General features: G+C 41.8%; 1 protein-coding gene across 2 annotated transcripts in view; it reads left to right on the top strand.

The window, feature by feature from the left end:
- Positions 1-1,775: 1,775 nt before the first annotated feature.
- LOC307117784 (neoverrucotoxin subunit alpha-like) overlaps positions 1,776-18,617 on the top strand; it is a 43,672-nt gene continuing 26,830 nt past the window's right edge. Inside the window, exons 1-2 of one of the 2 annotated variants that reach the window (XM_079802873.1) lie at positions 1,776-2,061; positions 17,646-17,758. In XM_079802873.1, coding sequence (XP_079658999.1) covers positions 17,653-17,758 — 106 coding nt within the window. In that variant the 5' untranslated portion in view covers positions 1,776-2,061; positions 17,646-17,652. The remainder of the gene's footprint in view (positions 2,062-17,645; positions 17,759-18,617) is intronic. The other variant, XM_079802874.1, reaches the window with a different exon arrangement.

The raw sequence follows: 18,617 nt of genomic DNA on the forward strand, positions 1-18,617 counted from the left end.
GTCAGCTGTTTTCATAAACGTGTTTGTATTGCAAACGTTTATTCAGCTAATACTTGTCCTGTTTATAATGTGCACTGATCAAATGCACCATTATATACAAATATAAACCCTTTTCTCTGTGGGATTTAGTGTCATATTTGGATATTGGGATAATAAATTCAATATTTTAAATGAATCACACATAATGTTAATTTTAGACCAGTTTAAAGTAGTAGGCCTAACATTCTTTTTCAATTTTAGGTGTTGAATAACATAATGTGTTTATGTATATAGGTAATAATAATAATAATACATTTTATTTGTAACGCACTTTACATTAAACAAAATCTCAAAGTGCTAGGTGTATGAGTGTATGTATATATGGAGTTGTGAATGTATATATTGTATATTCATACAGAACATTTTTATGTCTTATGTAGTTAGTTGATTACCCAGTTGTTCACTTTGTGCAAAAGTATATTAATCTCTAACAACAGCAGTACACTGTAAAAAATCTAACTCACAAACATTTTGACTAATGATAAAGTTTTAGTTAACTGGACAATTTAATGCAAAAAAGTTGGCTTAACTGGTCAAAATAAGTTGGTTCAACAATTGTTGGATGGACCAACCTAGTATTAATTGTAAATTCGATTTGTAAATGCAAGTTAACAAGCATACAAGTTGCAACAAGTTAACAATGCATTCTGGGTGCATCATGCAAAACTCATCCATGGCTCCCAGAATGCATTGCGGTATGAAGCATGTAACCATTGTTGAGATTCATAGGCTGATTCTTGATGTCTGTGTGAGAACATCTCATAGGAGGTCAAAGTGCTTAATGTACAATCGGTTTTAAACCTTAGTCAACTATTTTGATCAAAACCATATTTGATGTTTTCTAGAATCACAATAAAAAAAGCTAATAGTATATTGCTCATATTAAACTCATAAAATCTGTGAATTAAGCCACTACACAATGATTATATTCTTATCATCGAGCAGCTGACAGCATTTGATTATCTTTTCTTGCCAAACATTAAAAAATTGTCAAACTGCCCAACTAAAGAAAACACTCATCACCATGATGGTGACATAAAACATTCAATAAAATAAAAAACTTAATCAGCTGAACAAAACATCTTAAAGGGTAACTAAACCCTAAACCAACTTTTTTGAGTTAATGATCTGTAATACTGGGGCTTTATTAATGCTGTTCATTGATTCGAGTAAATGTTTTGACATTTGAGTATAAAGTGTTTTAATTCTAAAAAATATGGTATATGCTGTTTGTCAAAAGCCAATACAAAAAAAAAGACCCTGTTTAAACGTCTGACAAATTAGTCGTAGGGCACATCCTTAAATACTCGAAATTGCAAACAAAATAACTAATTCCATTTATATCAAATAATTGAATGTTATTCACTTATGGTTATCAGTTTGTATAAGCACACATTATGTAATGCAATATTAATCATGGTTTTTGAGCAGGTGTATTGACACTGTTGACTTTCACTGTATATTATAATATAGCCCAGTGCAGGGCAAGAGAACTTTATGAAGTGGGTCAAATTCAAGAAACTTTAACAGTCAAAACTAGAATTATGAAGATAGGCGTGTGTGTGTGTGTGTGTGTGTGTGTGTGTGTGTGTGTGTGTGTGTGTGTGTGTGTGTGTGTGTGTGTGTGTGTGTGTGTGTGTGTGTGTGTGTGTGTGTGTGTGTGTCTTGCAGCTGTCCACGTAACGTAGAGGGGAAAAACATTCTTGCTTAAATCACAAGATTTCAGAGTAATTGGGGCAGAAACCCCTCCTGTCAAACCCTGTGTCCTGTCACACTGATGGCGCTCAAAAATCTTTTCCAAAGTGGCAGGTCTGTTAATAAATTCTACTCTGTACTTCACACAAAATGATCGTTTACTGCCAGAAAGCATTTCGAGGTCAAAGGGGCAATGACCTCCCACCTCCAATCTTTCTCAACATTTCCCGACAGCGCTTGTTTGTTTTCCTCAGTAGCAGGGCTATAAATATCACTACAGATTTCTGATCAGCTTCAGACTCACCATATCAAGAACAGAGACTCCAGGTAAGATGTGATTTTAAGACTATATGAACAGGCAGTGTCAGTGTGAACGTGTTGAGTAAAGGTTGAGCAAAGCTTAATACAATGCACAGCAAATCAATCTACATGTTCACTGAAAGGAAAAGTGACGTTTTTCAGAGGATAGGTGTAAGAAGTTGGAAAACCATGAGTCTGAACCAATGAAATGTCATTTTCAAACTCGTGCTGATTTAAACAAAGCAAACGATCCCGATACACTGCAAAAATGCTCTTCTTACTTAGTATTTTTGTCTTGTTTCCAGTCTAAATATCTAAATATTCTTAAATCAAGATGCATTTACTAGATAAGTAAAATGACATATATTTGTTCTTGTTTTCTTGAAAATCAAATCAAAATGTAGCAAGTTTTTGCTTAAAACAAGCCAAATGATCTGCCAATGGAGTGAGGAAAATAATCATGTTTCTGATTGAAATCGTGTTTTTTGTTTCTTTCCCAAACAGAAATAAGATTATTTTCCTCACCCCATTGGCAGATCATTTAGCTTGTTTAAGCAAAAACTCACTTCATTTTGATTTTTTTCCTCCAGAAAACAAGAACAAATATCTTATGTCATTTTTCTTATCTAGTCTATCTTGATTTAAGAATTTTTAGATATTTGGACTGGAAACAAGAAAAAGGAAAGAAAAAAAAAACTAAATAAGAAGAGCATTTTTGCAGTGTATACACAGATACACAGAATTACATTTACTTTCAAAATATCTACTTGGCATGTGTTCATCCAAACATTATCTGTTAGGTCTTAAATGAAACCTTTGGGGGGGAAATATCTGATGTGTAACATTATATCTGTGCATTACAGTAGGTCTTAATATAGACTGTCTGTCTCAAACAATTGTGGTATCATGGGGAAAAAAAGTTGACTACGCTGCAAAAATGCTCTTCTTATTTAGTTGTTTTAGGTTTTTTTTTTTCCTTTTTCTTGTTTCCAGTTCAAATATTAAAAAATTCTTAAATCAAGATAAATTATATAAGTAAAATGACAATCCCGCAAGCGCTTCAGACACAGAGGCTGACCACAGCTCCTCATTGACCTGCAGACTCATTTAAACTCATTTATTCCCTCATTTCAGTCAAATCAAAACGAGGGAACGAATTGTTAAAACGAGGAAATGCATTAATAAAACACGGTAACGAGGAACCGAATTATGAATTGGTCACGATGTAGGCTATATTTCTCTGCATGTTCTTTCCGGGGCTCATAGCTTTGAATTATATGAATACTGTTTATTAATTTTGGTCTATGGCAGTTAGAAAGACTAAGACTACTACTCGACTCAAACACCCATGAGATCTCATTGCTGTGTATGTCAGTAGTCTATATGAGGGGGCTTCTGTCAAAATGATTTATGACCCTGTGATTTATGGCTGGTGTTCAATCAACAGATGTTCATCTTTTGACCTCTGTTTCTGGAAGTCATAAAATGTGACAATGTTTTTATGATGTTTAATGATCAGCAGGTGTGACCTCCGCTTCCGGGGGGCTGTGTGTGTTTATGTTTTTATGTGATCAGGAAGTGTTTGTGCAGGGCTGTTTGTGTTTGACACTGTATATTTGATCTCTGATTTCAGGTTTCTAGCTGGTTCAAGCCCAGCAGGTCGATATGTCGGGATCTTGTTTTCAGCATTCGCATCATCCATGTCTATAAATGAAACAATACAAATTGTGATGTAGATAAAAACAATGTAGATAAAATAGTAAATATATGAAATAAGATGAAATGATATGTTAAGTTTAAGAGAGCATGCATGTCCCTAATACGTTGATTGAACTCTGAAATTGGTTAGAGTAAACTTGTTTCCTCAGTTTAATTGAGTGATGGAATCTCCCAAAACTTGTGTATTTAAGTTCATTATATAATGTACTTAAACTATTAGGTTCACTGAATTTGGTGCTAATTTTAAGTGTACTTACATATTTAAGTTGACTCAACATGGAAATTAAACAGAAATCAGAAATGATTTATAAATTACAATCATAAAGTTCTTATTTTTGACTGTAAGCTTTGTGCAAACATACCAAACTGGAAAAAAATAGTATTAATAAGAATAATACATTCTGACCAGTCAATAAAGTTAGTGTAGATATCCACTGTTCTGCCAGACATAGAGCGCTCCCTCCGATCCGCCTGGGTCCCTGCCCCACCGGTTCCAGGAGATTTATATGAAGACCAGTTAGGAATGGTTTCCAGATTTCAAGAAATGTAGACATAATATTCTTGTTAGTGTGTCATTTTTTTAATGTGATGTATTCTGTAAGAAGATTGGTCCAGTGATTGATATGTATACAATTTTTGGATTTCCAATTTAGCAAAATTATTTTCTTGGCGATAGTTAGTGAAATGAGGAGTGGGTTTTTATATTTGACTGGGGGATTATCGACTTCTCTGCTGTTACTGAGTAAACAGAGTGATGGAGATGGTGGGATTCTACAGCCCATGACCATGTGCAAATATGTGTCCCTCAAGCCCATTTTAAACTTCTTTCTTTCGGTGATGTAAGTCCTGTGAATAATCTTGAACTGTATGAGTTGGAGGCTTGTGTTGTTAGTCAGTGAAAATGTTTTGTTACAGATTTCCTTCCAGAGGTCGGTGTTGAGGGGTCATGGGTAGTACTGTTGATGCATCATTATTTGATATAAGTTTATGTCGTTTGGAAATGAATTTGTTGGAGTTAGTGATTTTCATTATGTGATCTTCCATTAACTGAGTGGGATGAAGTGGGTTATTGATGATCTTGGATTTAACTATAGATTTTATTTGTTGATATTGGAGAAACTGTTCTCCCCAAGACCGTTGTTACAAACTGCTCCGAGACAGAGGTTGAGAATCCAAATGCAGCTTTATTACAGGGCAATCCAAAGGCGTAATCCAAAGTACAGGCAATGGTCATACACAGACAGGCAGTCCAAACAAAGAAACAAACAAACAAACAAAACAGGCAGGGACCAGAGGCAACAGAGTAATCCAGGGAACAAGGCAAGATATCCAAAACCAACAGACAAGAAAAACAGGAGAATGCTCGGAATTGCAGCGTAACACTAAACAAGACTTCGCGGAGTGTGAATGCATGACCATGGTATAAATAGACAGATACTAACAGGATGGTGAGACACAGGTGAATGCAATCAGTGAATGAGGGACAGGTGAATGTGATTAGTGATAAGTGATGATGGGTCCGGGCAGTGAGTTATGGGAAATGTAGTGATATGTTGATATGTGATATGATATTGTTTGCTGAATGAGTGATAATAGTCTTGTGTGTGGAGTGCCCTCTGGTGGCTCTCAAGGGCACTCCAGCTGGTGATCATTACATAGCCCCCCCTTTAAGGAGCGGATTCCAGACGCTCCTAAAACTGACACGGAGGGAGGAAGAGCGGAGGCGGACCCGGGGGCGGGATGGAGGGCCAGGCCCGTGGAGTGGAAGAGGGCCTGGAGACTGAGTCAGAGCAGGAGGCCAGGTTGGAGCAGGCTGGGCAGATAACCACAGCAGCGCAGGTGAGGTTGAAGCCCCCCACGGTGGAGCAGATGACCACCACAGCAGCGGAGACGGGTTTGAAGACCCCCATGGCGGAGCAGACGACCACCATAGCAGCGCAGGTGAGGTTGAAGACCCCCATGGCGGAGCAGACGACCACCACAGCAGCGGAGACGGGTTTGAATACCCCCATGGCGGAGCAGACGACCACCATAGCAGCGGAGACGGGTTTGAAGACCCCCATGGCGGAGCAGACGACCACCATAGCAGCGCAGGTGAGGTTGAAGACCCCCATGGCGGAGCAGACGACCACCACAGCAGCGGAGACGGGTTTGAATACCCCCACGGCGGAGCAGATGACCACCACAGCAGCGGAGACGGGTTTGAAGACCTCCACGGCGGAGCAGTAGGTGGCACGGTTGGAGTCCTCTCTGGACTCGTGACTTGAGGCGGAGTCCTCTCTGGATTCGTGACTGGAGGCGGAGTCCTCTCTGGACTCGTGACTGGAGGCGGAGCCCTCTCTGGACTCGTGACTGGAGGCGGAGTCCTCTCTGGACTCGTGACTGGAGGCGGAGTCCTCTCTGGACTCGTGACTGGAGGCGGAGTCCTCTCTGGACTCGTGACTGGAGGCGGAGCCCTCTCTGGACTCGTGACTGGAGGCGGAGCCCTCTCTGGACTCGTGAATGGAGGCGGAGCCCTCTCTGGACTCGGGACACGGGCCGGAGCCCTCTCTGGACTCGGGACACGGGCCGGAGCCCTCTCTGGACTCGGGACACGGGCCGGAGCCCTCTCTGGACTCGGGACACGGGCCGGAGCCCTCTCTGGACTCGGGACACGGGCCGGAGCCCTCTCTGGACTCGGGACACGGGCCGGAGCCCTCTCTGGACACGGGCCGGAGCCCTCTCTGGACTCGGGACACGGGCCGGAGCCCTCTCTGGACGTTGGTCCGTGGCCGGAGCCATCTCTGGACGCTGGTCAGTGGCCGGAGCCATCTCTGGACGCTGGTCAGTGGCCGGAGCCATCTCTGGACGCTGGTCAGTGGCTGGAGCCATCTCTGGACTCTGGTCAGCGGCTGGAGCCATCTCTGGACTCTGGTCAGCGGCTGGAGCCATCTCTGGACGCTGGTCAGTGGCCGGAGCCATCTCTGGACGCTGGTCAGTGGCCGGAGCCATCTCTGGACGCTGGTCAGTGGCCGGAGCCATCTCTGGACGCTGGTCAGTGGCTGGAGCCATCTCTGGACTCTGGTCAGCGGCTGGAGCCATCTCTGGACTCTGGTCAGCGGCTGGAGCCATCTCTGGACTCTGGTCAGCGGCTGGAGCCATCTCTGGACTCTGGTCAGCGGCTGGAGCCATCTCTGGACTCTGGTCAGCGGCTGGAGCCATCTCTGGACTCTGGTCAGTGGCTGGAGCCATCTCTGGACTCTGGTCAGCGGCTGGAGCCATCTCTGGACTCTGGTCAGCGGCTGGAGCCATCTCTGGACGCTGGTCAGCGGCTGGAGCCATCTCTAGACGCTGGTCAGTGGCTGGAGCCATCTCTGGATCGGCAGACGTGACGTGAAGCTCTGTCTCTGGATCGGCAGAAGTGACGTGAAGCTCTGTCTCTGGATCGGCAGAAGTGACGTGAAGCTCAGTCTCTGGATCGGCAGAAGTGACGTGAAGCTCTGTCTCTGGATCGGCAGACGTGACGTGAAGCTCTGTCTCTGGATCGGCAGACGTGACGTGAAGCTCTGTCTCTGGATCGGCAGACGTGACGTGAAGCTCTGTCTCTGGATCGGCAGACGTGACGTGAAGCTCTGTCTCTGGATCGGCAGACGTGACGTGAAGCTCTGTCTCTGGATCGGCAGACGTGACGTGAAGCTCTGTCGCTCTGTCTCTGGATCGGCAGACGTGACGTGAAGCTCTGTCTCTGGATCGGCAGACGTGACGTGAAGCTCTGTCTCTGGATCGGCAGACGTGACGTGAAGCTCTGTCTCTGGATCGGCAGACGTGACGTGAAGCTCTGTCTCTGGATCGGCAGAAGTGACGTTAAGCTCTGTCTCTGGATCAGCAAACATGACGTGAATTGCAGGCCCGACTGGACTGGTGGCCATGTCATCCGAAGACACATGCATAGCAGATGCAGTGGGTATGTCACTATCCTTCTCCATTATACCCACTGTAAAAGCAGAGCCGCTCAGTTGCAATGCAATGTCAATGTACTTTTTTAGAGAGCAATTAGGATCATGCAAAGGCATGATAGAACTGAGTGGCTCAGATAGTCCTCCTCTGAAAAATATCATGAGGCATACCTCGTCCATTGAAGTCAAATGGGCCAGCTCAATGAAGTCCTCTACATAGTCCTCGATGGGGCGATCTCCCTGACGGAGACGCATTAACTGTGCTGCTGGATTCATAGCGGCGAAGTCTTCTGTTACAAACTGCTCCGAGACAGAGGTTGAGAATCCAAATGCAGCTTTATTACAGGGCAATCCAAAGGCGTAATCCAAAGTACAGGCAATGGTCATACACAGACAGGCAGTCCAAACAAAGAAACAAACAAACAAACAAAACAGGCAGGGACCAGAGGCAACAGAGTAATCCAGGGAACAAGGCAAGATATCCAAAACCAACAGACAAGAAAAACAGGAGAATGCTCGGAATTGCAGCGTAACACTAAACAAGACTTCGCGGAGTGTGAATGCATGACCATGGTATAAATAGACAGATACTAACAGGATGGTGAGACACAGGTGAATGCAATCAGTGAATGAGGGACAGGTGAATGTGATTAGTGATAAGTGATGATGGGTCCGGGCAGTGAGTTATGGGAAATGTAGTTTGTGAGTGATAATAGTCTTGTGTGTGGAGTGCCCTCTGGTGGCTCTCAAGGGCACTCCAGCTGGTGATCATTACAACCGTACCTCTGGGCTAGTGGTTTAAATGATGCTAATCTGTTATTTTGAATCAAGTGATGGAGGTGAGGAAGTCCTTTTTAGTGCAATGCTGGAAAATTGACAGAATTAGTGAATAGTTGGAAATCAGGGTTGGAGCAGATGGGGGTGTGTCTACATGGTGTTAGTGGTGAATTAGTAACTTTGTTTTCTTTCCACCAGGCTGTCAGAGTTGATGCAATTGTAATATTCTTGAAATTAATTGTGCATTTTCTTGATTGATTTTGGTAGGAAGGCGAGGTCTGAAACTAAATTTGGCCAATTCCATCCATAAATTATTGTGATAGTTTTTGTGATTATTGTGCCTGGTTTGCTAAAGTCTCGATTAATTGAACATTTTACCTCGATTACGATTAACGAACAATTATTTTGTTTTTTTAATTTTTTTGCTTTGATTTTTTGGCCCTCATAGTTCATTGATGAGGTTTGTACTGTAAAAATGTTCATCTATTAAAGGTGGGATTTTTTTGTCTAATGAAAAAGTGCATCTCTTTGTGATTTTAAAATACTTGAAGGAAACGGCTCACTTTCAGCAGTTATTGTCTATGGGGCAGAACATTTCTTTCAGATTTCTGCTTGTTGTACATCAGATACAGATAATCTAGCGCAGTAGGCCTACATTACATTAATTTGAATGCATTAATGAGAGAGTGTGTGTGTGTGTGTGTGTCTCATTAATTATCTCCGTCTTTATTAATTATGAAGCTGTGGTGTGTAGTTACTTCAAAGGAAGACAAATGTGTAATGGGTGAGTTTCTAAGCTACTTTAGTGATGAATCACAGGACAGCGTTGACACTGCGTTTCTGCGCTGCTCTCTGCGCACGATCTTCATGTGATGTGAGAGCTTCTGTCTGAGTGCTCGTTTGTCACAAAATATCAGGCATGAGTTCAACATAATACACATCTGATGACAACCCACACCTGCTGATCATTAAACATCATAAAAAGGTCATCACATTGTTAACACTTTATAATAACTGCACACTACGAAGCATTAGTTAAGCATTAGTAAATAGTTCATTCATCATTTATAAAGCATTAATAGACATTAATAGGAAGTTTATAAATACAGCTATAAATGCTTATTGTTAACACTTAAAGGTCCCATGGCATGAAATTTTCATTTTATGAGGTATTTCAACATTAATATGAGTTCCCCTAGCCTGAATATTGTCCCCAAGTGGATAGAAATGTTGATCGGTGTAAACCCGAGTTCTGGCTGTCTTTCTCTGCCTTTGAGAAAATGACAGGCCAGACGAGCCAATCCTGAAGTCTCCTGGTTTGACGTCCAAGCAGGAGCGGTTTCCTCCACCCAGAGAATCTGCCACGCCCATGCAAACGCTCGAGAGATCATGGGTTGTGAACGAGTGAACGCTGCAGTTTCTCAGTGTTTGGATGTACAAATGAAAACAGAAGTCTTTTTTCAGTTCCTTCTGATCTGTGATCAGTGATTTCTGATGTGCAGCTAATTATTTATTATTCGTGCACACGCAGCGGCTTCTCTCTCTCCAGACAGAACGGTGTTTTCTATCTGGTGAGTCCATGTTTTTGTACGTCCTCGTCGCGTCTATCGGTTCTAAAATGTGCATTCAGTCGTTTCTGCTCAACATCGGCAGACTGACATCTCTTTAGAGATAAACCTTACACACGCCGAAGCTCGGGCTGCACTGACCGGTCGGCCTTCAACATCCCCGACCCCCAGTACTGCATCTGGCCCACAGCGGAGGCACCAAACGCGGCGTGAGATTAAGCAGAAGGGAGTAAACGTGAGGGTCTCCGGGCTAGCCAGCCTAGCCCACAATAAACTGGATTACATTCGATTACTGCTGTTGTGTCTTTGTTTGCGCTGTGTACTCAATGCGTGTCACTAACGCTTTCCATACGATAGGAACATCTAAAAATAATGGTATTATCAACACTTACTCGTAACTTGTTCATCTCGACAGCTGTAATGGTACTTTGCATGTGTTACAAAGTTGGTAATAATGATGAAGACGGACTCGGTGTGACTGGGACTCGTGTTTATTCAGAACTCTCAGATACAAACACAATTAAAGCTGCAAGCAGCATTTATCGGGGTTCAAGCAGTTAAGGCCTTTAAGGCCTTGAAGCACACAAGCATCAAAAAACATTAAGTTTTATTTAGCAAGCATTTAACAACTGCCGTAATAGATGAAAAAGTCAATTTACAGCCAATACAGGCAGTTTACCATAGGAAATATATGGTTTTAAAGCGTTTTTACAGTTATAGCACGTTTTGCCTGAGTCTTCTTATAGTCTTGCCTGATCTCCACCACTTTTATTGGTAGTACTCCAAGTGTGCCCATATATATGTGTCAAATTTGTTGTAAATATGTAATTTTGATTAGGAGTTTAGACAATTATATTCAGTGGCGTAACGAGCCAACACCGGGCCCTTAAGTAGGATTATCAAGGCGGGCCCCTTGATGACGCAATGTCCGCGAGTAGTCTACCATGAATAGGACAGGATATGATCATACACAGCATATAAGAGATGAGATGACTAACAAAATCAGGAGGAGCCTACGCTCACCAAAAAACAAAAACAAAAAAAAACCCACTGTCACCAGCGCACCATAACACATTGTTAGGCCTAGGTCCAAATACATGAAAAAGATGCTCTCTTAAATTATAGCGGGATTTTCCGGGCTTTACTATGTGCAACTGCAAAGTTGTCGATTAGATCAGGATTGTGCGCACGGGCATTCTCAATTGACCCTTCGCAGGGAGTTTGATTGACAGGTGATCTGACTAATCATAATCCGCCATTTTGTCCAACAAAGCAGTCAGGAGAGTTAGTAGATTAACATAGGAGGATTTAAATTTGAAAAACAAAGTGTACTGACGTCTTAGCACTTTAAAACAGCATTCCTTTTATGTTCCTTCATGTTTATTTTAATTATATAAATTAAGTAGAAGGAAGAGATGATCGGTTCACAAGCAGCTTTAACTGAGCCTCGAGTCTACAGCGATCTCTCAGACACATTAAAGAGACACAAAATGGTATTTATTGTTTAAATGTCTCTAAAAAATGACTACATTTGAAAGGTGAGACTTTGTTTCATATCAAAAGTACTTGTCTGTCAGCGCGCAGTCTTTTCTCTGATCCGCAATGTATTTTTCACTGCGTGAGAACTTGGTGTGGTGTGAGAGTGGCGTCGCTTGTCAGACATAGCAATAGTAACTAAAGTGGGCGGGTCTTTGCAAACGGTTATTGACAGTGTGGACGGGGATTCGCCAGTCCCAATTCAAAACAAATTTCATCACAATCCATCATTGTTCGTTTCAAACATGTGAGAGCATCAAAATGATCCATGGGTGAAATTGATTGGATTTAATTAATTTTTTTGTCAGTTCCGATCATAATTTTAAAATTTTGGCATTATTGTTTAGCCATTTACCTATGTTTTCAAATGTCCTTAGTTTTTTTGTTGTTGTCTCGATCAGACTAACGGCTTTGAAGATAACCACAATTTTTTAAAGCTCTAAATGACACTTAAAACCATAAGGCGAAACCTGGTATGTTTGGTATTGTTGAACTCTGCAAAGATTCTTAGGAGGTCACTCCTGTGAAAAAAACACGGGCTTGAAACTTCTAAGGCTCCTTCAAGGCATTGTGCCAATGACGTATACTGAGTTTTTTTTAGATACACCAATGTTCTCATAGACTATCATGGCACCCTGGACAAAGACACTGCATGCCAATTTTCAGTAGACTAACGGTTGGGTGCGCTTATAGCTATTTTCATGATTTTTTCCACTGTTATAGTGCCACCAAGTTGCCAATTGTCACGATTTTTTTCATGTCAACTCAGATTGAGTTTATGAACATGTGTCCCAAGTTTAGCGAAAATATCTCTTTCCGTTCACAAGTTATAACCATTTTATAGCGCCACCAAGTGGCCAATTGTCATGATTTTTTTTCACGTGACCTCAGAATGAGCTCATGAACATGTGTCCAAAGTTTTGCGAAAATATCTCTTTCCGTTCACAAGTTATAACCGTTTTATAGTGCCACCTAGTGGCCAATTGTTGCGATTTTTTTCAAGTGATCTCAGATTGAGCTCACGAAGATGTATCCCAAGTTTAGCAAAAAAATCTCTTTCCGTTGACAATTTATAACCATTTTAGTAAAAATGGCCCTGGTGCCATCAAAGATTTTGGTTCCCCTTATCGACCGTTAATTGAAATTTTTAATTTTTTGGGTGATTATTGATTGTCAGACTCCAGAGAATAGTCTTGCAGTGGTTTGGTTCCAATCAGGCCAAAAACCTAGGAGAAGTTCGCAAAAATAGGTTTTTCAAAAAAATGCAATTTACTCGAAATTGGCGCCTTAAGGGCGAGCAAATCGGAGATAGCCATTTTGTCTGCCTTGAGCCAAGGATTCCAACGATACAAGACACTTGATCCTGGCACAAACAGTCTAAGAGTTATGAGCAATTTTGAACTTTTGGTTGCTGTAGCGCCACCTATGGGCCATTCGGGGTCATACTCTGATAGGTTGTCCCCAAACTGAGGCCTACCATCTGGCCAGGTTTCAAGTCTCTAGGCCTTACGGTTTGGCCTGCACGATGCGTTTTACGAATCCTTACAATTACAATAGGGTTTCAGCATTTCATGATTGAACCCCTAATAAGAATGAAGGCTTTTTGCCAGTTATAGCGCCACCTATGGTCCGATCTCCGTGAAACTCTGCATGCTTCCTTACCATGTTCTGACACATATGCTCATCAATTTTGGTGAAGTTTTGAGTTTTCCTTTGGGATTTATAGGCTTTTGAGTGTATTTGGCCACGCCTCTTTTCTAAATGACCTTGTTACAGCCACCCAAATGCCAAAGTTCAACTTTTTTTTGATAATTATTGATCTAGAGAGTCCAGAGAATTGTCCTAGACTGGTTTGGTTCCGATCGGGCGAAAAACCAGGGACTAGTTTGCAAAAGTAGATTTTGGACAAAATTCGACATAGAAGAAAATTTTCCCTGCCTACATCAAAATCGGAGATAGCCATTTTTTCCGACTTGAGCCAAGGATTCCTACGATACAAGACACTTGATCCTGGCACAAACAGTCTAAGAGTTATGAGCAATTTTGAACTTTTGGTTGCTGTAGCGCCACCTATGGGCCATTCGGGGTCATACTCTGATAGGTTGTCCCCAAACTGAGGCCTACCATCTGGCCAGGTTTCAAGTCTCTAGGCCTTACGGTTTGGCCTGCACGATGCGTTTTACGAATCCTTACAATTACAATAGGGTTTCAGCATTTCATGCTTGAACCCCTAATAAACTCGCGCTGACTGACAGCACTCTCATAACTCAGTAGTTACTATAAATAACTTTGTTAGCAATCGCTGAGCTCCGTCTCTAGTACGTTAGTGATGTCCGGTTCGCGAACAATCTTTCTTTTGAACCGGTTCTTTTTAGTGAACCGAATCAGTTCACCAAATCGGACTGAATCGTTCTAAACGGTTCGAGTCTCCAGTCAGCGCTGATCCATAATTTACTAAAGTTACTAACTTTCTGACATGAGTGACAGCCCCTCCGACTAGAAATAAACTAATAACCTGAAGTATATGCTGTAACTACAACAGTTCACTGAACTGAGACGTGCTTAGAGAACTGATGTGAAGTGAACTCAGGTCCATCCGTCTCTCTGGCAGCAGCCGTTAAACCACGCCCCCTCCGCTCATTTCAAATGCAAAGATGTCAGCCAATCACAACAGTGAGCGTTTTTACTGAAGTCTCACAGCAGACACGCCTCTTGAAACAGGGCATTCAGCCACAGGGCAAACAGCAGTATAGACAAAAATGCCTTTTATTTCTAAATTATGACATCTTATGATGTAAAAATCATACTAACAATATAAGTACACCTCAGGAAACATTATAAAATAATAGAAAAATGCCATGCCATGGGACCTTTAACAATTAGGTTTTATTAGTTAACATTAGTTAATGCATTAGTTAACATGAACTAACTATGAACAACACCTCTGCTCAGCATTAGTTCATCTTTGTTAATGTTAGTTGATAATAATCCAGCTGTTCATGGTTTGTTCATGTTAGTTCACAGTGCACTAACTAATGTTAGCAATATTTGAATGCAGTAGTAAATGTTGAAATTAACAAAGATTAATAAATGCTTTATAAGTGCAGTTCATTATTTGTTCATGTTAACTAATGTAGTTAACTAATGTTAGCTAATGAACCTTATTGTAAAGTGTTACCGCTTTATTCATGATTTATAAGCATATATATAATGTGTTTAATAATTGTATTTTCATACTTTATAAATGATCAATTTATCATTTCTAAATCATGTATTACATTATTTACAAACCAGTTATTGAGGAGTTGTCAGTAAAGGATTAATAAACTATTTAAATGTACACTTATACATCTTATTATTTAGACATATAGTAATAGTTACTCACTGTGTTAATAAATGCTTTATTATCATGTATACACATTTAGTAGTTATATTCAGTTAATTATTTTTGTGAGTTCATCAATTTATTAATATAGCACGTCATACTCAATGGCAATTCAAAGTCCTGAATCACTAAATTCGGGGAATTGGTCAATTGTTTTATTCAAATGTTATTTGTTGTATTTTGGCACTCCTGTAATCCAGTGTTGACACGGGTAAATGTCTATTCAGCAAAGTTTACACAGAAACCTATTTTTATATCAGATTGCAGAGGCTTAGTTTCATTTGACTGCAGTTATGTTTTCTGGAGGTGTACCGAAATGTTATTTTTTTATGACATTGCAGAAGCTTATTTTTAATTTTATATCAAGTTACCAGTTGGACAGTTTCATTGTTTTGCATTTTCAAATAAATACTTGCAAGTTCTGTATCACTCTGTGTTGTGTTTGTTTCCTTTTTTTGTTTTTGAAGAAAACTGAGCCTTTAAATCTCCTCTGTAAAAGCTTTACGAGGCATAAACCATCCTCACTTTAGATGAGCTCACAGAAATAGTTCACTGACAACTACTAAATGTGTTATAACTACCTGAATTAATCATCAATTACAGTAGGAATATGTTAGTAAAGCATTTATTAACACACTGAGCAACTATTACTATATGTCTAAATAATAAGATGTATAAATGTATATTTAAATAGTTTATTAATCCTTTACTTACACTTTATACATGATCTGATGAACCACTGACAACTCCTAAATAACTGGTTTGTAAATAATGTAATGATTTAGAAATAATAAATTGATCATTTATAAAGTATGAAAATACAATTAATAAAGACAATATAGATATGCTTATAAATAAGAAAAAAGCATTTACAGTTGTATTTATAAACTGCTTATTAATGTCTATTATTGCTAATGTCTATTATGGCACAAAGCAATTTTTGAAAGGGACACAAATAATACAGCCAAAATCGTACTTGTAAGGATGTGTGTACCACAAAAAACCAAACCGCATCATAGCTCATTACCATAAAGTTGAACTGATTTCAACTCTCCTCGACGGCCAAATCTTTCAAGACGCGCCGCGCCGCTCTCGCCGGAGCTCGCCGTCGTCTCCCATTGGAAACGAATGACTTCCGGCCACTTTGATGCTCTCGCCAGAGCTCGCCATCGTCTCCCATTGGAAACGAATGACTTCCGGCCGCTTTGATGCTCTCGCCGGAGCTCGCCGTCGTCTCCCATTGAAAACGAATGACTTCCGGCCGCTTTGATGCTCTCGCCAGAGCTCGCCGTCGTCTCCCATTGAAAACGAATGACTTCCGGCCGCTTTGATGCTCTCGCCGGAGCTCGCCGTCGTCTCCCATTGAAAACGAATGACTTCCGGCCGCTTTGACGCTCTCGCCGGAGCTCGCCGTCGTCTCCCATTGAAAACGAATGACTTCCGGCCGCTTTGATGCTCTCGCCGGAGCTCGCCGTCGTCTCCCATTGAAAACGAATGACTTCCGGCCGCTTTGATGCTCTCGCCGGAGCTCGCCGTCGTCTCCCATTGAAAGCGAATGACTTCCGGCCGCTTTGATGCTCTCGCCGGAGCTCGCCGTCGTCTCCCATTGAAAACGAATGACCTCCGGCCGCTTTGATGCTCTCGCCAGAGCTCGCCGTCGTCTCCCATTGAAAGCGAATGACTTCCGGCCGCTTTGATGCTCTCGCCGGAGCTCGCCGTCGTCTCCCATTGAAAGCGAATGACTTCCGGCCGCTTTGATGCTCTCGCCAGAGCTCGCCGTCGTCTCCCATTGAAAGCGAATGACTTCCGGCCGCTTTGATGCTCTCGCCGGAGCTCGCCGTCGTCTCCCATTGAAAACGAATGACTTCCGGCCGCTTTGATGCTCTCGCCGGAGCTCGCCGTCGTCTCCCATTGAAAGCGAATGACTTCCGGCCGCTTTGATGCTCTCGCCAGAGCTCGCCGTCGTCTCCCATTGGAAACGAATGACTTCCGGCCGCTTTGATGCTCTCGCCAGAGCTCGCCGTCGTCTCCCATTGGAAACGAATGACTTCCGGCCGCTTTGATGCTCTCGCCAGAGCTCGCCGTCGTCTCCCATTGAAAACGAATGACTTCCGGCCGCTTTGACGCTCTCGCCAGAGCTCGCCGCCGTCTCCCATTGAAAGCGAATGACTTCCGGCCGCTTTGACACTCTCGCCAGAGCTCGCCGTCGTTTCCCATTGGAAACGAATGACTTCCGGCCACTTTGACGCTCTCGGCAGAGCTCGCCGTCGTCTCCCATTGAAAACGAATGACCTCCGGCCGCTTTGACGCTCTCGCCGACGGCGGTGTGAACGCACAGTTACAGGGATTAAAAAAGTAGTGGGTGTATTTTTACCATTATAGGGTGGTTCTGTACACACACTGCCAACACACATTTATGTTCAAACACCATGTAAAAGTGAATTTTGCATAATAGGGGCTCTTTAACATTAACAACACAGAATCTTGAACTAAGGAGAACTGAGTTCTTAAATACACATGGAAATGGAATGATAAACAACAGAACAGGTGTGCACTTTCAGAAACAACAAACAAACAAGGAGAACTAAGGCAAATGGTGAAAGGAAAAGCAGATTGTGACAATGAAACTAAACAAGACACGGTCGTGGTGTTGAACTTCTTCCTCATTGAACTTCACTGACATTCACACAGGTCCAAGATGGCGGCACTTGTGATGTCCCTGAAGCAGCCGAGCTGGATCTACTGTACATGTTTATGGTTGGCAACCCTAGCTGTGGAAGTCAAAGAAAATGCTAAATATCCAGGTATGATTGAAATGGTACTAAATGTGATGAATGTGCTATCAACAATATCACAGGGACAGATTCAAAATCATCAGAAGGAAAAATTGTCTCAGGTCACGTATATGTAACCCGGTTCCCGATATTTCTTCCTTACTTTAATCAGCCAGAATGATCTTATATGTGTTTCATGTAAGGCCAATACACAAAATCAGACCGTTTATGCTACTTTCATACTAAAAAGCACACATAAAACTTGTAGGGGATTTTTAGGTCATGTAAGAATACTGTAAAAATCTTATTTGAGTTTAACATGTCAACAGTATGCAATGGTGTATGGTATTCGTAGAAAATTCCTGATATTCATATACAAATCATATAAAGTTCTTATACTGAATCATATGCTAGTCAAATTAAAATCATATAGGATTTATTGTAATTTGTTTATATGTACAGATTTAATTTTTGCCTGCTCTTCAAGCTACATAATTCCTCATATTACAGCAGTAATATTACTATATCTCTACATATAATCATCATACATGATGTGTAATAGCGCCCCCTACCGTATAACAGTGAAAACACTGATGTGTAACAGCAACCCCTACCGTATAACAGTGAAAACACAGATGTGTAATAGCGCCCTCTACCGTATAACAGTGAAAACACAGATGTGTAACAGCAACCCCTACCGTATAACAGTGAAAACACGGATGTGTAACAGCAACCCCTACCGTATAACAGTGAAAACACAGATGTGTAACAGCAACCCCTACCGTATAACAGTGAAAACACGGATGTGTAACAGCGCCCCCTACCGTATAAAAGTGAAAACACAGATGTGTAATAGCGCCCCCTACCGTATAACAGTGAAAACACAGAT

Source organism: Gobio gobio (assembly GCF_949357685.1).
Source record: "Gobio gobio genome assembly, chromosome: 21".
Lineage (NCBI taxonomy): Eukaryota > Metazoa > Chordata > Actinopteri > Cypriniformes > Gobionidae > Gobio > Gobio gobio.